The 20,078-nt window shown below is 54.9% G+C and overlaps 3 protein-coding genes across 3 annotated transcripts; all 3 read left to right on the top strand.

Moving 5' to 3' along the window:
• Positions 1-1,341: 1,341 nt before the first annotated feature.
• Positions 1,342-9,361, top strand: SLC12A9 (solute carrier family 12 member 9). Its single transcript, XM_056863163.1, has 13 exons — positions 1,342-1,587; positions 2,371-2,505; positions 3,474-3,605; positions 3,756-4,046; positions 4,363-4,470; positions 4,576-4,687; positions 4,970-5,127; positions 5,225-5,307; positions 5,875-5,999; positions 6,102-6,294; positions 6,950-7,124; positions 7,868-8,014; positions 8,454-9,361. Exons 1-13 carry the CDS (start codon positions 1,362-1,364, stop codon positions 9,359-9,361), a joined length of 2,793 nt encoding a protein of 930 aa, XP_056719141.1. The 5' UTR covers positions 1,342-1,361.
• Positions 9,362-12,152: 2,791 nt separating this feature from the next.
• On the top strand, positions 12,153-13,687 carry UFSP1 (UFM1 specific peptidase 1 (inactive)). Its single transcript, XM_056863602.1, has 2 exons — positions 12,153-12,218; positions 13,010-13,687. Exons 1-2 carry the CDS (start codon positions 12,153-12,155, stop codon positions 13,685-13,687), a joined length of 744 nt encoding a protein of 247 aa, XP_056719580.1.
• Positions 13,688-17,545: 3,858 nt separating this feature from the next.
• Positions 17,546-19,960, top strand: LOC130489806 (N-acetyllactosaminide beta-1,3-N-acetylglucosaminyltransferase 3-like). Its single transcript, XM_056863601.1, has 2 exons — positions 17,546-18,125; positions 19,509-19,960. The coding sequence occupies exons 1-2, from the start codon at positions 17,546-17,548 to the stop codon at positions 19,958-19,960; spliced, it is 1,032 nt and encodes a 343-aa protein (XP_056719579.1).
• Positions 19,961-20,078: the final 118 nt, after the last annotated feature.

Here is a 20,078-nt window from a genome sequence, read left to right as displayed (position 1 = left end):
GCGGCCGAGGCCGGACTGCCGGCTCCGCGCGGAGATGCTGCTGCGCCAGCGAGGCGGGCCGCCGCCTCCCGGGTTGCTCCCCTCCCCCGCCCCTAACAATTGATGGGGGGGGGAATCCATCTCTTTCCTTCCCCTCCCCCCTTGCCATGGGGGATTTGTGCTGGTGGTCCGGGGCTGTGCTTAGCCCCCCTGCCCCCGCAAGGCTTGGGTGATGCTAGCGAAGGGGGTGTCCTCTTCTCCTGTCCTCCTTCCCCTCGCCCAGCCCCCAGGAAACGGGATCTCCAGGCGTGCGGATGGATGGATTTGTGGCCTAAGAGCTGGGGAACTGTTAAGACCCCCCCCCCGATGTTTTCTTTGCATGTCCCCACCCCACCTAAATGCCCCGTTTCTTCGTAATTCGGTCCCCCCAACCCACCCTTTGCTTCCTTAATGCCCTTCCTAAGTGCAAGTACCTATTTGTGTAAGGACGAGGTGCCTCTGAGCATGCACAGAGCCCCACTGCTCTCCCAGCTCATTGCTGAGTGGTTCAGGGTGAGGCGCACTCTTCTGGGATTGACAGGCTAGTCTGTGGGCGGGGGGGGGGAGAGGTGGCTTCCAAGCAGATGTGAGCCCCAGCACCTTTCCAACCAAGTTCCCCCTCTTGCCCAAGTATCTGGAAATCCTAGCTCTCACCCCCCTAGCTCTCACCCCCCCCATTAAGCCATGACTGAAGCCCCCTCCCCTTGGACTGGTAAAAGAGGACTTTCCCAATGCTGGTGGGCCTTGGTGGTCTCTAGGGCACACCTGCAGTGGGCACAGATGCGTCTGTGGCCATGTATGTGGGGCAGCCCTTCTTTGCTTTCAGCCTGGGATGGGTCCCTGTATCTCCCTCCTCTCCCGGAACACACACTCCCCATGCAGCCTTGGGGGTTCACACATAACCCCCTGATACAGTATCAGACCATCGGTACTTCGAAGTCAGCCTTGTCTACTGTGACCGGCAGCCGCTCTCCTGGGTATCAGCTAGAGGTCTTTCCCATCTCCCACCGCCTGGTCCTTTTAAACTGGAGATGCTGCTGGGGATTGAACCTGGGACCTTCTGCATGCCAAGCAGATGCTCTGCCACTGAGCCAGGGCTCCTTCCCTGGTAGTATGGTGGGAGGGGACAGGGGTGTGTGTGTCCAATATCAGATAACTCCTGTGTTCCACAGATTTCCGTGGGATGCGCATACAGATGAGAGAGCAGAGATGATTAGGTGGGGGGTGGGGGGCAGGCAGGGTTCTCGTGGCTGCAGCAAGTGGGGCAGATAGCAAATCTATTTCCTCCCCTTCTTGTTTTCGCCCCCACAGGTGAATCGGACCCCTTCCTGCCTCCCCGGGCCATGTCTACAGAGAGCTCCCCCTTGCTCAGTTACCGGCTCTTCCGAGTAGCAGGTGAAGCCGAGATGCCGGGGGCCACCCAGGAAGAGGCGCCCCTGGTTGTGGGGGTTGGGGGTATGGCCTCCGGGGGGCCCCACCCCGATCCAGCCCGGCAGCTGTCCACCTTCTTCGGGGTCATCGTGCCAACGGTTCTGTCCATGTTTAGCATCGTTGTCTTCATGCGCATCGGTGAGTCTCTGGTGAGCTGGGCCTCCTGGCCTCACTTTGCAGCTCCCCCCTGGGTGTTCCTGACCTGACCCAACTCCGTAATGCATCCCTGGTCTGCCATGTGCCAAACATTGAGGCCCCAAGGCCATGTGTGCAGCCTTGTCACTTACTGGGGCGGCTTTAAAACATGGGGCAGAGTGCCTGCCGAGAGAACTGGGGGGTGTTAGAGCCATCTGCCCCCACTCACACACTGGCTCTTCTCCACTGAAAAGTCCCCCAAAATACACATGACTGGCAGCCGGGGGATGTTTAGATGAGGGTCCGCTCCAGTCATATATAAAGCAGGGAGGTCTGATTTATGAGCCGGGGGTGGGGCTTGTGGCCAAGGAGGCGCACGTGTCCAGACGTAGACCCACCGCTCTTGGAGTTGACAGAATTCTTCTCCTTCTGTGTGCTGATTCTAATGCGTGTCTTTCTCTCTTCAAGCTTGCAACTGAGGGAAGCGTTGCTTGCGAGACCCCCCAGCCTGGACGGCTTAGCAGCTTGAGCTTAGTAGGCTTGCGCCTTAAACATGCAAAAGCGCTTCCGTCCCGTGGGCAGCTCAGGCTTGGCTCTGGCAGCTCAGGCTGTGCAAAGGGCAGCCCCAAGAAGGACTTAGCTGTCTTGCAAAGCTTCCCTTAATGGCCAACCAAAGAATGGGGCGACCGGCCAGGTGAAAACCGACTCGGATTCCAGAGCTCTTCCCTCCTGGCTCCCGGATTGCGGCCCCCCAAGTGACCCCCCTTGCTCTCTCTCCCCCCCCAGGGTTCGTGGTGGGCCACGCTGGTTTCCTGCAGTCCCTCCTCATGCTGGTTGTCGCCTACCTCATTATCTCGCTGACTGTGCTGTCCGTCTGCGCCATCTCCACCAATGGGGCAGTCCAAGCAGGCGGGGCTTACTGTATCCTTTTTAGCCAATGGCTGGCTTTGGACTTCTCGGGGCGGGGAGACCCGGGTTCCAGTGTCTACCCAGTCACTAAAAGCATCGGGTGACTTTTGGCCAGTCACGCACACTCTCTCAAGCTAACCTACCTCACAGGGTTGTTGTGAGGGTGGAAATGGAGGAGAGGAGAACCACATACACCACCTGAGTCTGTTGGAAAGAGTGTTGGAAAGAGTGGGAAAAACTTGTAATTGGTGTGTGTGATAGGGAATGATTCAAGACACCAGAAAGAAGTGGTGATAAAATTGGGGGTTTTGAGAATTGGGTGAGGAGCCGGTTGGGAGTCCTGTGTTTCCTGGAAAGGGGCTGAAAAAGTTACGTGGGGGTGCAGGACTCCTGGCAAGGGTGGCTCCCCCTGCTGCCTTTTGGCTTTGAGTACAGAAAGAAGGGTTTTCTTTGGGGCAAGGCTTAGCCACAGCACCTTTCAACGCCATAGAACTAGTGAAAAGAGTGCTCCTGAACTTGTGCAAAGTGTCTCACTGCTGAGAAACTGCAGTGGCTGAGTTTTCAGGACAGAAGCTTCAAGTCAAGGGCAGAAGAGGGATTCTCCTGGGGGCCAGGTTGGGGCACGACAGGCTCTCTCTCCAGCCACTTGGTCTCTGACTGTGATGTTCCAGATGCCCTTGGTGGAGCCTCATGCAGATGGACATGTGAAACTGGCAGAGGCTCCCCAGGGTTTCAGGCAGAGATCTTCCACATCCCCTACGGTCTGGTCCTTTTAACCGGACATACTGGGGATTGAACCGGGGACCTTCTGCGTGCCAAGCAGAGGCTTTTACCACTGAGCCACAGCCCCTCCAGCACACGGAGCAATCAAGCCAGGCAGCTGTTGCTAGCGGTGCCCTCCGTGCTTTGGAGACAGGTGTCTCTTCCCTGCTCTGTCCCTCTCAGGTGTCACCTTAACTGCTCTCTCCTCCCTGCTTCAGTCATGATCAGCCGGACTCTGGGCCCTGAATTTGGCGGGAGCATTGGCCTCATGTTCTTCTTGGCCAATGTCTGTGCTTGCGGCGTCTATGTTCTCGGCCTGGTGGAAGCCATCTTGGATGTCTTTGGAGCAAGTGAGTGCCAGGAGCCCTGGGGGAGGGGGGTAACAGAGGGGGGTCCCCCAGATGCCCGTGGAGGTCTGTTTTGCACAAGAGAGGGAAGTGGGGGGTGCTGGCTTCTTCAGAGCCCACCATCCTAACCTCCCGGTTCTCCTGCCCCTCCAGACGGGACAGAGTCTCCTGGCATGAAGACCCTCCCTCAGGGCTACCTGTACAGCTTCTTCTACGGCTCCCTCGTGCTCCTGCTATGCCTCGTGGTGTGTCTGGTGGGGGCCCAGATTTACTCCAAAGCTGCCTTCTTCATCTTCCTGGTGGTCAACGTTGTCCTCATCACCATCTTCGCCAGCTTTTTTGCCGTCTCCCACCGCGAAGTTGTTGTTTCCCGAGGTGGCAACCAGAGCTTCAATGCGTCCTTCACGGGGTTCAACATCTCCACCCTGAGGGACAACATGTATGGTAGGGACCTTCCGAAGTGGCCCATTTTCTCCAGGTGAACTGATCTGTGTCTCCTGGAGACCAGTTGTAATAGTGGGAGATCCCCAGCCACCACCTGGAGGTTGGCAACCCTAGTTAGAGGTGTGGGGTGTGACTGCAAATGACAACTGTAAGCTGGGGAGAAAACTGCCCAAGTTGTTCTTTGCAAAAAATGCAGAGAAGGGCTGGAAGGGATGATGATGGGTCTGTGGGCTTGCATGCAAGAAGCAAGACTCTTGTCCGCATGAGGCCTGAGTGACCCAGCCCCATCCTCTCTCCCCCCCTCCCGCCTTCCCAGCCATGTACTCTCGCGACTACACCACCACCAATATGATGTCCTTTGCCACCGTCTTCGCCGTGATGTTCAACGGCTGCACAGGCATCATGGCAGGCTCCAACATGTCAGGTGAGGCTCGGGAGTGGGGCAGCCGTGCCTCTGGTGAAGGAACGGGGTGGGGAGGGGGCTTGCAGGGTCTCACAGCGGTCCTCCTGTTCCATTCCTCCTGCAAAGGGGAACTAAAAAATGCCAGCAGCTCCATCCCGAAGGGGACCATCGTGGCCGTGGTCTACACCTTCGTCATCTACTTCCTCCTCTTCTTCATGACCAGCTTCACCTGTGAGCGGTGAGTCGGGGGTGGGAGTGGGGGCAGGTCAGGCCAGCGCAGTGCCACGGGGGAGGGGGGAGCATTCTGATTCCCCTGGCAAGCGACTCAGGCAAGAGGCACAGCGATTTGACTGGCGACCTCACAGCACACGGAACAGTGTAGGCATGGAGGACGGTGAGGGCACTGAAGCTGGCGTTCGAGCGATGGGCGGAGTGGAGGTTAGCTGAACTGGTGGGGGGGATCTTGCTAGGAGCTGGAGCTGCAGAAGAGGGAGTCAGTGGGCATGTGGCTTCCCCGCAGGGCACTGCTGAAGGGCGACTACGGCTTCTTCCGCTCTATCAACATCTGGCCGCCCTTTGTGCTGATCGGCATCTACGCAGCCTCGCTCTCGGCCTCCATGAGCAACCTCATCGGCGCGTCGCGGATCCTCCACGCCTTGGCCAAGGACGACCTGTTTGGTGAGGCCGAGTTGCTCTCCCGGCTGTTGCGAGTCCCCCTCTCAAGCCCCGAGCCCCACATGTGGGCAGCTGTCGCTTTCTCTCGCTTTCCCCACAGGGATTGTCCTGGCTCCGGCAAAGAGAGTTTCCAAAGGGGGCAACCCCTGGGTGGCCGTCCTCTACACCTGGGCCCTGGTGCAGGTACCGTCTGCTCTCTCTCTCTCTCTCTCTCTCTCTCTCCCCCCCCCCTCTCCAGAGTGGCATATGTGCCAAATGTAAAAGGGGGGGCGGGGAAGAAAAGACAGAAATTGTCCAGTTTGTGTTCATTCAGACATTTAACTGAGAGGGCTGGCTTTGCCTTCAGGCAGTACCTTCAGTGCCAGCCGCAGTTCAAAGGTGCCAAGTTCAACACCACCAGCAGCCCCCCACCAGTCCCTCAAGCTCAGCTCTGTCTCCTCTGAAGGGCAGCTCCTCTCCAGGGTCTCGGGCAGGGGCAAGGACTTCCCCACCCAGCACCTGAGCTCTTTGAGCTGGGATCAAACCCTGGACCTCCTGCATGCCAGGCACGGCCCTCGCCCTCCTCCCTCTGGCTCTCTTCCCTTCTGACTGGCAGCAGGCCTTGGCCAGCCCCTGCTTCTGGAGATGCCTGGCCAGAGAGCGCAAAGCAGCCCCTCAAGCACCGTGCTAGGGGGATTGGCCTCCTGCCTCCACCCACAAAGGGAGCCCCCTCCCTGTGTGTCCTTGACTCCTCCCCCTCCACCCCCTCAGCTGGTGCTCCTGGTCGGGAAGCTGAACACCATCGCCGGCATCGTCACCGTCTTCTACCTCGTGGCCTACGCTGCCGTGGACCTGGCCTGCCTGGCTCTAGAGTGGGCGTCTGCGCCTAATTTCCGGTGGGTAAAAGGGTGTGCGAGGCTGGGGGAGCGCGTTCCAGGCAGGGGTCCCTTGCGGACTGCAGTTCCTCAGGTGCAGCTTGTGTCTCTCTTCCTCGCCAGCCCCACCTTCCAGGTCTTCTCGTGGCACACCTGCCTCCTGGGCATCGCCTCGTGTCTGGTGATGATGTTCCTCATCAGCCCGGCGGGTGCCTCAGGCAGCCTGGGCCTCATGCTGCTGCTGCTGGGCTTCATCCACCTCCGTTCGGCCGCTTCATCCTGGGGCTACATCAGCCAGGCCCTCATTTTCCACCAGGTGTGGCTGGGGAGGAGCCCCGCGCCTTCCTGTGGGGCGGGTAGTCGTGGGCAGTGTGGAGGAGAGGGCACCTGTGCCCGGCAGAGCAGAAGGAGCTGCTTGGGTTAGGGAGCAGGGCAGAGCAAAATGGATTTGGGGGTGTGGAGGGGTCCGTTATTTATTTATTTAATCCGTTCATTTATACCCTGCCTTCCTCCCCAACGGGGACCCAAAGCGGCTTACGTCATTCTCTTCTCCTCCATTTTATCCTCACAACAACCTTGTGGGGTTAGTTATGCTGACTGTGACTGGCCCAAGGTCACCCAGCAAGGTTCTGTGACACGAGTGGGGATTCGAACCTCAGTCTCTCAGACACTAGTCCAGCAACACTGCCGGGCCCTGCTGGACATGGTGGGCTGGAGCTGGGGAGAACCCACAAGAAATGAGGCCATACGGACACCTTAAAGGGGGCAGCTTGGAACAGGAGGTGCGGGAGGGGGCATCCAAATGGAACGGGGGGGGGGCATTCGAAGGCACAGCCTGCCTAGTTGCCCCAGAATGGCCTCTAACATGGGGCAGGGTGGGGGGGGGGAATCAAGAGCCCTCTCATTGTAACCTGGTCTTCTTGGTCTTCATTGCTCTCCGCCGTCTTCCTCCTCCCTCCCAATAAAAACAGGTCCGGAAGTATTTGCTTCTCCTCGACATCCGGAAGGATCATGTCAAGTTCTGGCGGCCCCAGATCCTCCTCATGGTGGCCAATCCCCGGGGCGGATCTCAGCTCATCAGGTTCATCAACCACCTCAAGAAAGGGGGCCTCTTTGTGCTGGGCCACGTGGAAATCGGAGATCTGGGTAAGGGACTGCCCAGACCAGCCTTTCTCCTGGGGCCGGGACCCCACCCCACCACAGGGCAAACATGAGTGGAAGAACTATAGCGACAGGGAGGGAACAAAGAACCCAATGCACTGGGTGGGGGGCAGGAAGAGCTGTGCCCCACACTCCAAAGGGAAGTTACACCTGCCATGTCACATGGGCACCCAAAGCTTCCATTTTCTCCAGGGGAACAGACCTCTCTAGCCTAGAGATGATCTGTCATTTTTGGGGGATTCCCAACCAGAGGCTGCCATCCCTGGCCAGCCTGGGATGTTCTTTGCTCATCTCGATTAGGGAAATTGGCCCTATCCTGCAAACAAGCCAGGAATGCTCCTTAACGTCCTTAACATTAGATGCTGTGGAACACAGGCAGGTCGATGCTGCTGCTGTTGTCTTGCTTGTGGGCTTTCTGGAGGCACCTGCTTGACCACTGTGTGGACAGACTGCTGGACTGGATGGGCCTTGGTCTGACCCAGCAGGGCTTTTCTGATGTTCTAAGCATTCCCCCACCTGGTCACCCCTGGAGTCACTGGCTGCCCATCACCCTCTTTCTTCCATCCCCGTTGACCTAGAGGGTCTGTGATGCTAGAAAGACTCTCCAGCTGGCCTGGAAGTCCCATCTGCTGGTTCCACAGGTTTTGTTTTCGGCTCTGGTTGTGGGAGCAGCCATTGTCCGTGTGTGCTTTTGATTGGATGCTTGCCTCTTGGTACTTCCCCTGCAGACACGATGCCCTCTGACCCCATCCAAGCCCACTACAACTTCTGGCTGAGCCTGGTGGATAAGCTGAATGTGAAAGCGTTTGTGGACTTGACTTTGTCTCCCTCAGTTCGTCAGGGAACGCAGCATCTGCTACGGATCACTGGCTTAGGTGAGGGATGGGGAGAGAAGAAAATGTGTGTGTGGTGAGCACTTCCGGATGGGGGTTGGGGGCTGGCAGGCAGTCCTCGAGTGAGGAAGGGGCCAGAGAGCAATCTGCACCAGTCACCCACCCAAGCCAAACCACAGAGCAGCCACAAGTACCAGAGCAGGTGAACTTTGCTCCTGCTGAGCAAATTTAGCTCTATCTGACTACAGCAAGTAAGTCAAAATCCTTGCAGAAATATTATGGTAGCACTCGCCTTATTGCCTTTATTGGGGGCAACTCCTGAGGCCCCCAAAGGAATGGAGAAGGGGTAGCACCGTAGTGCCTTATAAGAGATGGGACCCTTGACAGTTTGAGAAGGTTCTTCCCAATCTTCTCTAGGGTTTTCTTTGCACCTACAAAACTGCCTTCAGTTACTGGGGTGCTTGTCTCTTTTCCTTTCCAGGAGGGATGAAACCCAATACCTTGGTCCTTGGTTTCTATGACAATTGTGTCCCCGAGGATTACTTCCTGCAAGACCCAGCCTTTAGCCAAGCACGGGAGAATGATGAGTTTGGGGTGGACCTGACTGCTCTGCAAGCGCACTTCCTGCCCGTGAGGGAAGGGGATGGCCAGAGGGCATTGAGTCCAGCAGAGTACGTGGCCATCATCTCAGACGCTGTCAAGATGCACAAAAACGTGTGCCTGGCCCGCTACTTCCATCTTCTGGAGAAGGACCCTCCCTCCTCGTCTTCCAAGAGGCGCTCGGAGGTGTACTACATCGACGTCTGGCCTCTTAACCTCTTGCGCCCAGACACACCCACCTACGTGGACATCTGCAGCCTGTTCCTCCTCCAGATGGCCTGCATCCTGACCATGGTCAGCTCCTGGAAAGCTGCCCGGCTCCGTATCTTCCTTTGCGTGGAGTCTGGGGATGTGGGCTGGGTCAGCAAGGAAGAGAAGCTGAAGGAGCTGCTGACCAAGCTGAGGATCAAAGCGACCATCAAGATTGTCACCTGGGATCAAGCAGCAGCCCTCCAAGGTCACCAGCAGGCGGATGGAATGTCTCAGGACAATGAGGGACCAACCTCTGCGGCAGATCAGCTGCCTCCATCTCCCCCTGGGCAGGGGGCAAGGGAGGCCTTCCTGAACACGGCCACCTTCCATGTGACAGACGAGTACTTGACCTCTGTCAACAGCTTGCTGCTCAGGCAAGGGGGCCAAACGGCCGTGCGGTTCCTCTACCTCCCACGCCCTCCGGCGGATACCTCTCAGTACGAGCGCTACCTGGAACAGCTGGAGATCTTGACCACAGGCCTGGGGCCCACATTACTAATCCACGGGCTGACACCCGTCACCTGCACTGAGCTTTGAGGGATCCCAGATGGGGACCGGTGGGTGGAAAAGAGAGGCTGAGAAAAGGTGCCTTCCCGAACAGAGGTGCCTTCAGGGAACGGAGTGAATGAAATGTGTGTCTGTCCAAGGTTAAAGCTTTGCCAGAGGTAGGCTGGGGGTGTAGGGGAGTGGGGGTGGCAGGAAGTTCCAGGCTGCCTCCTCCTTGCCATGTTCCAAGTCATGGAATTTTCCCATAGTTTGGGAAAGCCCTTTGTGGCTACCTGGTTATAGAATCATAGAGTTGGAAGGGACCACCAGGGTCATCTAGTCCAACCCTTCACAATGCAGGAAACCCACAACAACCTCCTCCCTACACCCCCAGTGACCCCCACTCCATGTCCAGAAGATGGCCAAGATGCCCTCACCTTTCATCATCTGCCTAAGGTTAGTTTTTTGCGAATATTTTTAGAATGCTTCCTTCGAAAAGTGTGTGTGTGAGAGAGTGTGAGTAGAGGGTGCCTTTACTACATTCCCCACGCAGCCTGGGGCCTCTTTTGTCCCCTCACCCATTGACTCTGCTAACCTTAATTGCAAGCAATTGGAGGAGGGGTATTCCCTAACTCAGCAGGGGATTATTGCCCTTCATGCAAAAAAAACAATGTTCTAACCCCCTTCATTGCACGTGCCCCCCTTCCCAAAAGGTGCTTGTACTAATCTAATGGGATTACTTAAATTTTAGTTAAGGTGCCTCTTTGGGTGGGTGACCACTGGGGGTGGGGGAACAGCCACTATCTAACTGAAGCTTCTTTGGGGATTTAACACTGGGCTTTGGGAATTAACATTAATGGTGGGGAGGGGGAGATGTGGGAACTCAACTTTTGTAATGAACGTGTGCAATAAAAAAGACACTTGCAGGAAGTGATGGAGGGTCACGTGTGGTTATTCAGGAAAGGGGAGGAGCCAAAATTCCTGGGTTCCCTGGCAGGAGAGCAGCCCTCCCCCCCCCCTTGGGCTGTGCATGTGTGAGGCGCAAAGCAGAGCCTCGGGAAGGAGGCCCAGAAGGAGGCCCAGAAAGCTGCCTTGCGCCAGGAGTGGGACCGAGGTGTCAGGGCATGTGTGGGGGGCCTGGCCCTGCCCACCCCTGCACCCTTTTTAATTTCAGTTTTCACAACGTCAATTTCTTTGGTAAAAGTATCGTTCAACTATGGCTTGCTCAATGACAGGGAGCATAAGGTCCATCGAGCACCGATTGAAAACCGCAGCCCATTTCTCTTTAAAAGCAACATTATCAAAAAATAGGGCAGGACCTTTTTGTATACGAAGCCCCCTGGGTATGATGTTATTGCGGGCATTATCAGTCAAAGAAGAACCATGAAGCTCAATGCGAGCTTTCTTTTTCAACAATTGCATAAGTTTGTTACAATCAATAGTTTCAGTAGTCTGTGTTGCTTAACGGAGGTAAAGCTTTCAATAACTTCTCTCTCTCTGCATTAGAAAAGGTAAACATGTTAATTTTTTGAGCCAGGTAAATCGGAGGAAATGCCTTTCCGGATATACAACAGCGCTTTCGCCATAAAATGCAAAGTTAACTGTAGAAATAACTTACTTATAGACTACCTAAGATTATATAAAACTAAGAGTTTATATCTTACCTTCAAATATGCAATATAGCTTACAACATCAAATTTTCCCACTCCCAAATTGGGCTATTTCATTGTTAGTTGTTCATGTAATGAGGCGGGGTGTGAATAAAAAGGTTTTTCTACAAAGCCTCGTTTTCATTTTTAAAGGAGCCATCCATAAAAAGCAAGACAAATCAAACTCAGTGTTGAGTCCATAAGGGGCAAGAGAATTAAAGAGAAATATGAAACGCTTCTCATGTTGTAAGAGAACTTTTTGAACATCATTGACATTATGTGGATGGTCCTTGTATACCCACAAGACGAAGAATCTCAAATCGTTCTCGCTATGCTTTTTTTCTAAGAAGTGGCTAGTTAGTGGTGCCTCAAGATTGCGGGCGCGTATGCGTGAGCGGTGTTCTCCGATACGGAGACGCACCTGTCTCACGGTGCTGCCAATGTACAAAGGAGGTTACTGCGTAAATCACTTTGCTGGTACCACAATTAGAAAAATGCTGTAGTGTGAACCGAAAATCAGAGGAAAATTTTGGGGGGTGGAGCCTGAGGAGTGCGGGGTTTGGGGAAGGGAGAGACTTCAGTGCCATAGAATCCAATGGCCAAAGAAGCCCTTTTCTCCAGGTGAACTGATCTCTATCGGCTGGAGAGCAGTTGTAATAGCGGGAGATCTCCAGCCACCCCCTGGAGGTTGGCAACCCTAGTTGCCAGCCTCCAGGGGGTGCCTGGAGTTCTCCTGGAATCGCCACCGGATCTCCAGGGCTGGCTCTGCGCCGTCACACCCCCGCGGAGCTCCCTGCCCGCCTCAGTCCCCGGGGGTTTCTGCAGCCAGAGTTGGAAACCCGAGCAGCGGCCTCCCTGCAGGGCTGTTGTGGCCAGCCCCTCTCGGGCACCTGCACGGCCGGCCCAGGGTTCGAACAGCCTCCCCGTCTCCTAGCAACGGCGCCTACTTCGCCCCTCCCCGGCGGTGAAACACGGGGCCCAGAGCAGCAAGCAAGCCCCGCCCCTCAGGCCTGTCACTCCGGGTGCGACGGGGCACGTGGCTGAGGGGGGGAGGGGACGCACGAGGGAGCGCGTCGCTCTAGCCCTTTGTGCCTCTATGGCCGTGTGTGTGTGTGTGTGAGAAAGAGAGAGAGAGAGAGAGAGAGTCTCGCCCAGCGAGAGGGGAACCGGAAGTGCGCTTGCCCGCACGCGAGATGGCCGACCCGCCTTCAGCTGCGCCTCGTGTGCCCTTCCTCTCGCCACGGAGTTTGGAAAAGCGAGCGAGTCTCCCCTGAGAAGGAGCAGCACTTCCGGGTTGGGCGGGGTCGCCTCCTTCGGGTCTACTCCGCGTTGCCCCCTCTGGGTGGGGGGCCTGGGAGGGGCGGGGCGCAATGGCATAGAGCCCGCCCTCCGAAGCAGCCGGTTTTCTCCAGGGGGACTGGTAGGGATGCCAACCTCCAGGTACCAGCTGGAGCTCTCCTGCTTGGCCAACCGATCTCCAGGCGAGAGGTCAGTTCCCCTGGCTGCTGTGGCAATTGGACTCTATGGCACTGAAGCCCTTCCCCAAACCCCGCCCTCCTCGGGCTCCGCCCCCAAACCTCCTGCTGGTGGCAAAGAGGGACCTGGCAACCCCACGTGGAGATCACTCGTGATTCTGGTCCTGGAGGTTGGCAACTCTATGGGACAGAGTGGATCTAGCCGAAGGCGGGCCTAGATGAATGGGGGGGGGCAGTTGCCCGGGGGCGGGGCGGGGCGGGGGGGCACTCTTGCTGAGGCAGCGGTTCTGCAGATGGGAGTTGCCCCCGGCAGGGAGGTGGGGTGTGTGTGTGTGTGTGTGTTGCCAGCTCCAGGTTCAGAAACCCCTGGCGAGTTGGGTGGTGGAGCTGCCACCGAAGCTTAATCTGCACCGCAGTGGCCAATCAGAAGCCCTGCTGGGCAACAGCCCCGCCCACTTTCTAAGAGTACTCCCTGGGCCCTAAGAGAGGGGTTGGCGGGCACCATGCTGCCCCCCACAGGCACCAAGTTGGGGGCGCTGCGAGTCCCTCCTCTCACCCTTGCTCTTTGTCCACAGGCCTGCCTGTCTAGGATGCCGTTGCTCTCTGATGTACATCTGGGCCTGCCCTTGCCTGTCCCTCCGGATCAGCTGGCCATCATCTCTGGCTCCTACCACTATTACCACTATGGCTGTGACGGCGTGGATGATCGCGGTTGGGGTTGCGGCTACCGTACACTGCAGACAGTGTTCTCCTGGCTAGCGGAGGCTGGCCTGGAAGGGGTTGTATCCCGGCCTGTCCCTTCCCTGAGGGAGATCCAGCACGCGCTGGTGGAGATGGGGGACAAACCTCCTTCGTTTTCCGGATCCCGGGAGTGGATTGGCACCGTCGAAGCAGCTCTCTGCATGGACCACTTTTATTCCGTGCCGGGCAAGCTTATCCACGTTCGCCGGGGCAGAGACTTGGAAAAGGAACTGGAGTCCTTGTGTGCCCATTTCCAGGGAGGCGGGGGCCCTGTTATGGTGGGCGGAGACAGAGACCACTCCGCCAAGGCCTTGATAGGCTTTTGCTCTGGCCCCAAAGGACCCCGTCTCCTGGTTCTTGATCCTCACTATTATGGGCCAGCAGGGTCCCTGACGCAGGATGAACTTCAAGGTGGGGGGTGGGTATGTTGGAGGGAGCTTAGTTTCTTTGAAGGCGGCTCCTTTTACAATCTCTGCTTGCCCCAAGCCAGGACAGGAGAGCACCCTGTGTGAAATGCACGATCGCAGGAGAATCCTTGGTGGAGAGTTGTCTGCAGATTGGGGTCATTTGTGCACACAAGCAGATAATACCTTGGAAGGGAGCCGTTGGGACCCATAGATTCATAGAGTTGGAGGGGACCACCAGGGTCATGTAGTCCAACCCCCTGCACAATACAGGAATTTCACAACTACCTCCCCCACACACACTCCCAAGTAACCCATACTCCATGCCCAGAAGATGGCCAAGGTGCCCTCCTCTTAAAAACCTCCAGGGAAGGAGAGCTCACCACCTCCCAAGGAAGCCTGTTCCACTGAGGAACCGCTGTTAGAAAATTCTTCCTTATGTCTTGACAGAAACTCCTTTGATTTAATTTCCACCCGTTGGTTCTGGTCCAACCTTCTGGGGCAACAGAAAACAACTCGGTCCCCTCCTCTCTATGACAGCCTTTCAAGTACTTGAAGATGGTTATCATCTCTCGGTCTTCTCCTCTTCAGGCTAAACATACCCAGGTCCTTCAACCTTTCCTCATAGGACTTGGTCCCTTCCAAATGGATTTCCCCACTGGATTTCTGGGAGTTGTGAGAACAAAGGTGAACGGGTAATGAAGCTCCCATTACAGAAGCTGGTAATTATGTGATTTCGCCCCCCTCCCCCTCGAGGAACCATGTGCTGGCACCGCTTCAGGTCTGTCCACAGGATGTGAGAAAGTGAGCCTGCGAACCAGGAAACAATGAATCCCTGGACAAGGTTCAGCAAGAAGTAGGAGTGGCTCTGCCACTCCCGGGCAGTTTGTTAAAAAGTGGAAACCGTTTGAAAACGGATAGAGATCTAAACCCTAGCCCCCAAATAATTGCCAGGTGGTGGCTCTTATCATCAGGCTCAGTCTAATTATGTGATTGCCAACCAATTCAGCAAGAATACGTCTGCACAGTCACTCAAAGGCATTTGATCTTGGGGCCACTCCAGGGGCCACCATGTGTCCCCACTGATTCTGCTTCCACTCATCAGTGGAGATGCACAAACCAAGGGCTTGGATGGGGACGGGCTGAGGGCTTGGAGGGGCTGTGCCCTATCCCAGCAGCTGTGCTAGACAAATACTGGGGGAATGTTCGGGGAGAAAGTGCGAGAGCAACAGGGAGTAATGGTTCAACTAGGCCTGAGAAGACCTGGGTTCAATTCACCACGCAGCTGTGAAAGCAGGCCAATCTTTGCAGTTTCCTGTGGCTCCTTGGCACACTTTCTCACTTCTGATTTGCAACATTAGGTCTGTCTTTTCCCCTAGGATCTCAAGATGTGTCACAATATTGCAGGATCGCTGAGTCTGACATAGAGTGTGGTATAACCAAAAGATTGTGCCTTTTGTATATTTTCTGTCTAATGTAAAGCAGACAATATTTTGCTTAACCACACCAGCTTCTGAGTTTCATAGGTCTCTTTATCAGGTGAAACAGACAAGGAAAAACACAGGAACACAAAAGGCAAATCAGGCTACAAATGACCAGATTATTTGCACTGATTATCCTTCCCTGTTAAAGTTGATCCCTTCCTACATTGTCTAAATGTTGGTATTGTAACTCACAGGACATGTCCCCTAAACATATGCTTTGGGTGTGTCCAGTCATTTGGTTTTTCGCAGATTACAAAAATCAGCGAACATTCAGTTTTGTATTAGAATGTTCACTGATTTTTGAGGATATCCATGTACTTTTAAACTATCTGCCGTCTCTTGGAGGCTAACTGATGGTCCACAAAAATTGATCCTCCATGCCCTGACCACGACTAAAAGACTCATATTACAATGCTGGAAAGACAAAAGCTGACCTCCAGTAAATCAGTGGATTGAGGATCTTAGAACTCGATCAGTATTTAAATGCACGGCATATATTCAGCAATTGTTCATGGACTTATTTTTAGTTATTTGGAAACCATTCATCGAAATTTATGTCTAGATCCGCCATCACTGTTGTTATATTTTTGTCTTTATGTATTTTTCTTTTTAAAAGTCTTATTTATTTGCTGGATTTTAAGAGGGTTTTTTTGTCCCTTGTTCTCTCCCCCCCCCCGTTTTTTTGAATGAAAAAAACCCTCCTGCAGACAACCTGAAATCAATCCAGCCTTTCCCCCGCCCCCGTGCATTTCTCCTCTTTTACGTCTTGAGGACTTTGTGACCTGGCTTGCAAAGGTTTGTCGGCACCTGAGCCCTCCCAACTCCAAGCAGAGAGAACAGGCGGCCTGCTTTCAGCTTTATAGCTACACTTGTCTGCACTGCAGACACATCTGACGCAAGGGAAACAAAAGCCCATTCATTCCCAGGTTGTGAGAGTCGATTGCACAATTACAGTTTGCAAGTGATGGTGTGGGAGGAGAAGAAGAGAGTCGGCCTGAGAAGCAGGCCTGAGTGAACCAAACTGCGCCCATTAAATTGTCTCAGTGGTTCCCAACCTTTTTTTGACCAGGGACCACTAGGACTTTTTTGTTCGGTGCAGGGACCCCAAGGTTCAAAATAAAAATTCAGAGAATTTGAAAATAAACTTTAATCATAATTGTTAGTTAAACATTAAACTAATATTTGAATATATATTTTTATAATAGAGAATTTTTAATTGAAAATATTAATTTATTATGGGTTTATAACTTTGTTTCGCGGACCTTAATTTAGTTCTTGCGGACCCCTGGTTAGGAACCAGTGGGCTATAGTGAACTTTACATCTAGCCAACTATAATCATTAACTATGTTCTGACATATGGCAAACAAGGTGCAGCAGCATAAGCAGAATTATAGTTGAATTCGTAACTGTGTAAAATTCACTACAGTCAGAGACAATTTAATGGCTGATGTGTGGGTCCACTCAGGCCTCCTTTCTTATTCTCTCCCCACCCCATGGTCAATGGGATATTTTCCTTAAAAAAGAAATTGCACCCAGTGACAAGAAGTAACATCAGAGCCGAGGGTCCAGAACACCCCATTGGTTTGGGCGGGGTGGGGTGGGGAGTGGAGGAGTTCAGCAGAGGAGGGCTGGGGGCAAGGTTGTCTCCGGGCTTGGCATGACCTCCACAGGAAGAGATATCTCAATCCAGAATGGGGTCTAGGGTTTTACTGAAATCAACTCTCACCTCCAATAGCAACCAAGGTGAAATGAAGATGGATTTCGGAAGCCACGGCGGGGGGGGGTGTGTGTGTGTCACCGCCCGGGGCCACTTAACGCTCTCCATTTCTGTGCATTTGTGTCCAAGAACTCCTGGCGAGTTGGATGTTAGCATTTTTAATGACTGATAACCACCCTCTGGGAGCACCGAGATGCCCCATTGGCCCTTAACTGCCAAGAAACTTGCAGGTTGGATACTATTTCAACATAGTAGGCACAAGGATCAGTTAAGCTCACTTAAGGACGTAATTGCCGCCTTTGGCAGGCATATATATCCCTAATAATTTTTGTTTTATCTGGCTTGCTTTGCCAGCGCGTCAGGGGCAATGTCCTGTTGTGCTTGGCTGCTAACCTGTTGCGCTATGTGGTCCCCATTCAAAGAAAGAGTTCCTTGCTTCAGCAGCCCCCTCCCGCCTGCCATTGATGCCCCAGAGCATGCAGAGATGCCCCAGAGCAGTCCTTCAAGTAAGAACCACCCACAGCCTAAAGAACTGGGAGGAGCAGAAGCCGGAGAAGTCATACAGGCCTCCCAGGGGGAGGGAGGACCAGAGCTCTGCTGGAGCAGCTGGGAGAAGGGCTCCTGGGGGAGCAGCGGAGTGGGGGCCAGATCAAGGACTCCTGAACCCTCTACTGAGACTTTGGGCTACAGCCTCGGAAGGAGGAAGGGGGCAAGGACACCCCCCCACACACACACACAATCACTGCCATTTTCTGCTTGCCAGGATGCTACAGAGGAGGCAGCGGAACTGGTGCTTTTGTGTCCTGGCGGGGGTCCTGGTCTCCATCTTCCTGTACTCCGCCCACCACAGCCTGCAGGTCCAGCAGGGGCCTCCTCCCCCCCTTTGGACAACCCTCCTCCCCCACCGCCAGTCTGTCAACTTGAGCGACGGCACCATCACCTTCCACCTCAACTTGAGCTGCCACGAAGCCGAGTTCCCCCACCTGCAGCACCCCTCCTGCCACCCGGTGATTGCCGAGGCCGGCTTGTGCCAGCGGGCACAAGGGGCCCCATTGTTCCTCGTGGGAGTAAAATCCCACCCTGCCTCCAGCAGCAGAAGGGCTGCCTTGCGACGCACCTGGGCCCGGCCGGGGGAGGTGGGGGGCTATTGGCTGCAGCCCCTTTTCCTGGTGGCAATGGCCTCCAACATCAGATACCTCAACCTGGTGCAGGAGGAGAGCAGCAGCTTCGGAGACGTGGTGCTGTGGGATTTTGCCGAATCTCATCACAACCTGTCCCTCAAAGAACACTGCTTCCTCCAGTGGCTCCACAGCCACTGCCAGCAAGTGACATTCGTCTTCAAAGGTAAAAACGAGGGGGGGGGGACGACACAGCAGAAAAAGCCGTGACTATAGTGGATGGAAGGGGGGGATGTGCTTTTTTGCACCACCACAACCCTGCATGCCTCAGTTGAATTTTGCATTTCAAGCATGCCAAGATGCATTGTCCTGCCCCAGGATGGGGTGATGGCTGCCCACTTGGAAGGCTTTAAGAGGGGAGCGGACATGTTCATGGAGGAGAGGGGTATTCATGGCTACTAGTAGAGATGGATGCTGGTCATGATGCATGCCTGTTCTCTCTAGGATCAGAGGAGCAGGCCTATTATAATAGGTACTGAGGAACAGGCAGGATGGTGCTGTTGCAATCATCTTGTTTGGGGGCTTCCGAGAGGCACCTGGCTGGCCGCTGTGTGAACAGACTGCTGGACTTGATGGGCCTGGGTCTGATCCAGCAGGGCCTTTCTTATGTTCTTATGTCCTCTGCCCTCACAACAGCCTTGTGAAGCAGAAGCCGCATTCTCTTCACCAGAGGGAGCCCAGGAAGGGTGGGAGTAGAGCCAAGACCAGCGTGGGTGTTGGGGGCTTGGAGCAGTGCTGCTCAAAGGGAAACGGGAGGGGGGAATGACTGGTTCTAGCCCCCACTTTCTTGAAATCATTTGTCTCCTCCGTGCCTCTTCTATCCGTTCAGCCCATTTTTTTCACACCCTCCTTCCTGAAAGGTCAGGGTGGCAGACATTCTCTCCTCCTTAACTTTTATCTTCACAATGCTCCTGAGCGAGTGGTCTCAGGTCACTCAGAAAGGGTCCGGGCCAAGTGGGAAGTATAGGCTGGTTCTCCCGGACCCTTGGCCTGGCCACACCCTGCGGCTGCTCAGGCCCCTCCGCTCCTTGGCTGGCTCACGCACGCCTTTCGCCAAAGCCTGGCCCCCGCCTGCCAAGCACACCACCTGCACTGGTTCTGTTCCGAGCCGTGTACAGGTAGCCAGAGAAATGCCAGGTGACAAAGATCCGTGGCTTGGTTGCTCTTGTGAGGGCAGAAAGGTAGGATGTCCGTTTTGTACAGTAAAAATAAATAAACACATCGGAGGCTGGCAGGAACTGCCAGACTTTGACTCACCTCTACCTCAAGTAGTACACACACACAAAGTTGCCTTATACTGAATTAGACTCTCAGTCCATCAAGGTCAGTATTGTCTACTGACTGGCAGCTGCTCCCCAGGGTCTCAGGAAGAAAAGGGTCTTCCACATCACCTACCACCTGGTCCCTTTTAACTGGAGATGCCAGGAACTGAACCTGGGACCTTCTGCATGCCAAGCAGAGGCTCTTCCACTGAGCCACAGCCCCTTCCCTGTAAGCTCATCTCTCAACCCCAGAATGCCTCTAAACCAAATGTCATTGTCCTTTGCAGGGGATGATGATCTCTTTATGAACCCAAGGGCCCTGGTTGGATACCTCCAGCAGAGGCCCGACGCAGCCCGCTTCATCCACGGCAACATCCAGTGCCATTCACCAGTGATGAGGTTCGGGAAGTATGACATCTCTACCACCCTCTACCCTCAGAACCGCTACCCCTGCTTTGCTTCCGGTGGGGGGTTCATCGTGCCCGGCTCCATGATCCCTGCTCTCTACCAGACGTCGCTGCGGCTGCCGGTCTTCCCCCTCGACGACGTGTACTTCGGGTTCCTGGTTCTGGCCGCCCGCCTGTCCTTCAACCACGACCAGCGCTTCAGGGTTTGGGGAGTGTCCAGGGACACACTCGAGGTGTACCGGGAGTCTTTCGTTATTCACAGGGTCAGCCTGGAGAGGATGGAGGAGGTGTGGACAGGCCTCTGGGGCTCCCACCAAGGGAAGGAGGGCTGAGCAAAACAGGAGCGCCCTCCAACTCCCCCAGAAAAGAGGACCCCCCTCTCCTGCTCTCTGCAGACTGACTATTCAGCTGGGCAGCGTGCCCTTATTTCTTCTCAGAAGAAAAAACTCC

Source organism: Euleptes europaea, chromosome 18 (assembly GCF_029931775.1).
Source record: "Euleptes europaea isolate rEulEur1 chromosome 18, rEulEur1.hap1, whole genome shotgun sequence".
NCBI lineage: Eukaryota > Metazoa > Chordata > Lepidosauria > Squamata > Sphaerodactylidae > Euleptes > Euleptes europaea.
The sequence above is the reverse complement of the archived record's forward strand: the minus strand, read 5'-3'. Positions and strand labels throughout refer to the sequence as shown.

Coding starts and splice junctions, on each gene's coding strand:
- SLC12A9 (XM_056863163.1), top strand. CDS start 1,362: ATGTCTACAGAGAGCTCCCCCTTGCTCAGTTACCGGCTCTTCCGAGTA. Junction 4,047..4,362: donor CCTGAGGGACAACATGTATG/GTAGGGACCTTC, acceptor CCGCCTTCCCAG/CCATGTACTCTCGCGACTAC. Junction 4,471..4,575: donor GGCAGGCTCCAACATGTCAG/GTGAGGCTCGGG, acceptor CCTCCTGCAAAG/GGGAACTAAAAAATGCCAGC.
- UFSP1 (XM_056863602.1), top strand. CDS start 12,153: ATGGCCGACCCGCCTTCAGCTGCGCCTCGTGTGCCCTTCCTCTCGCCA. Junction 12,219..13,009: donor CACGGAGTTTGGAAAAGCGA/GCGAGTCTCCCC, acceptor CTTTGTCCACAG/GCCTGCCTGTCTAGGATGCC.
- LOC130489806 (XM_056863601.1), top strand. CDS start 17,546: ATGCTACAGAGGAGGCAGCGGAACTGGTGCTTTTGTGTCCTGGCGGGG. Junction 18,126..19,508: donor AGTGACATTCGTCTTCAAAG/GTAAAAACGAGG, acceptor TGTCCTTTGCAG/GGGATGATGATCTCTTTATG.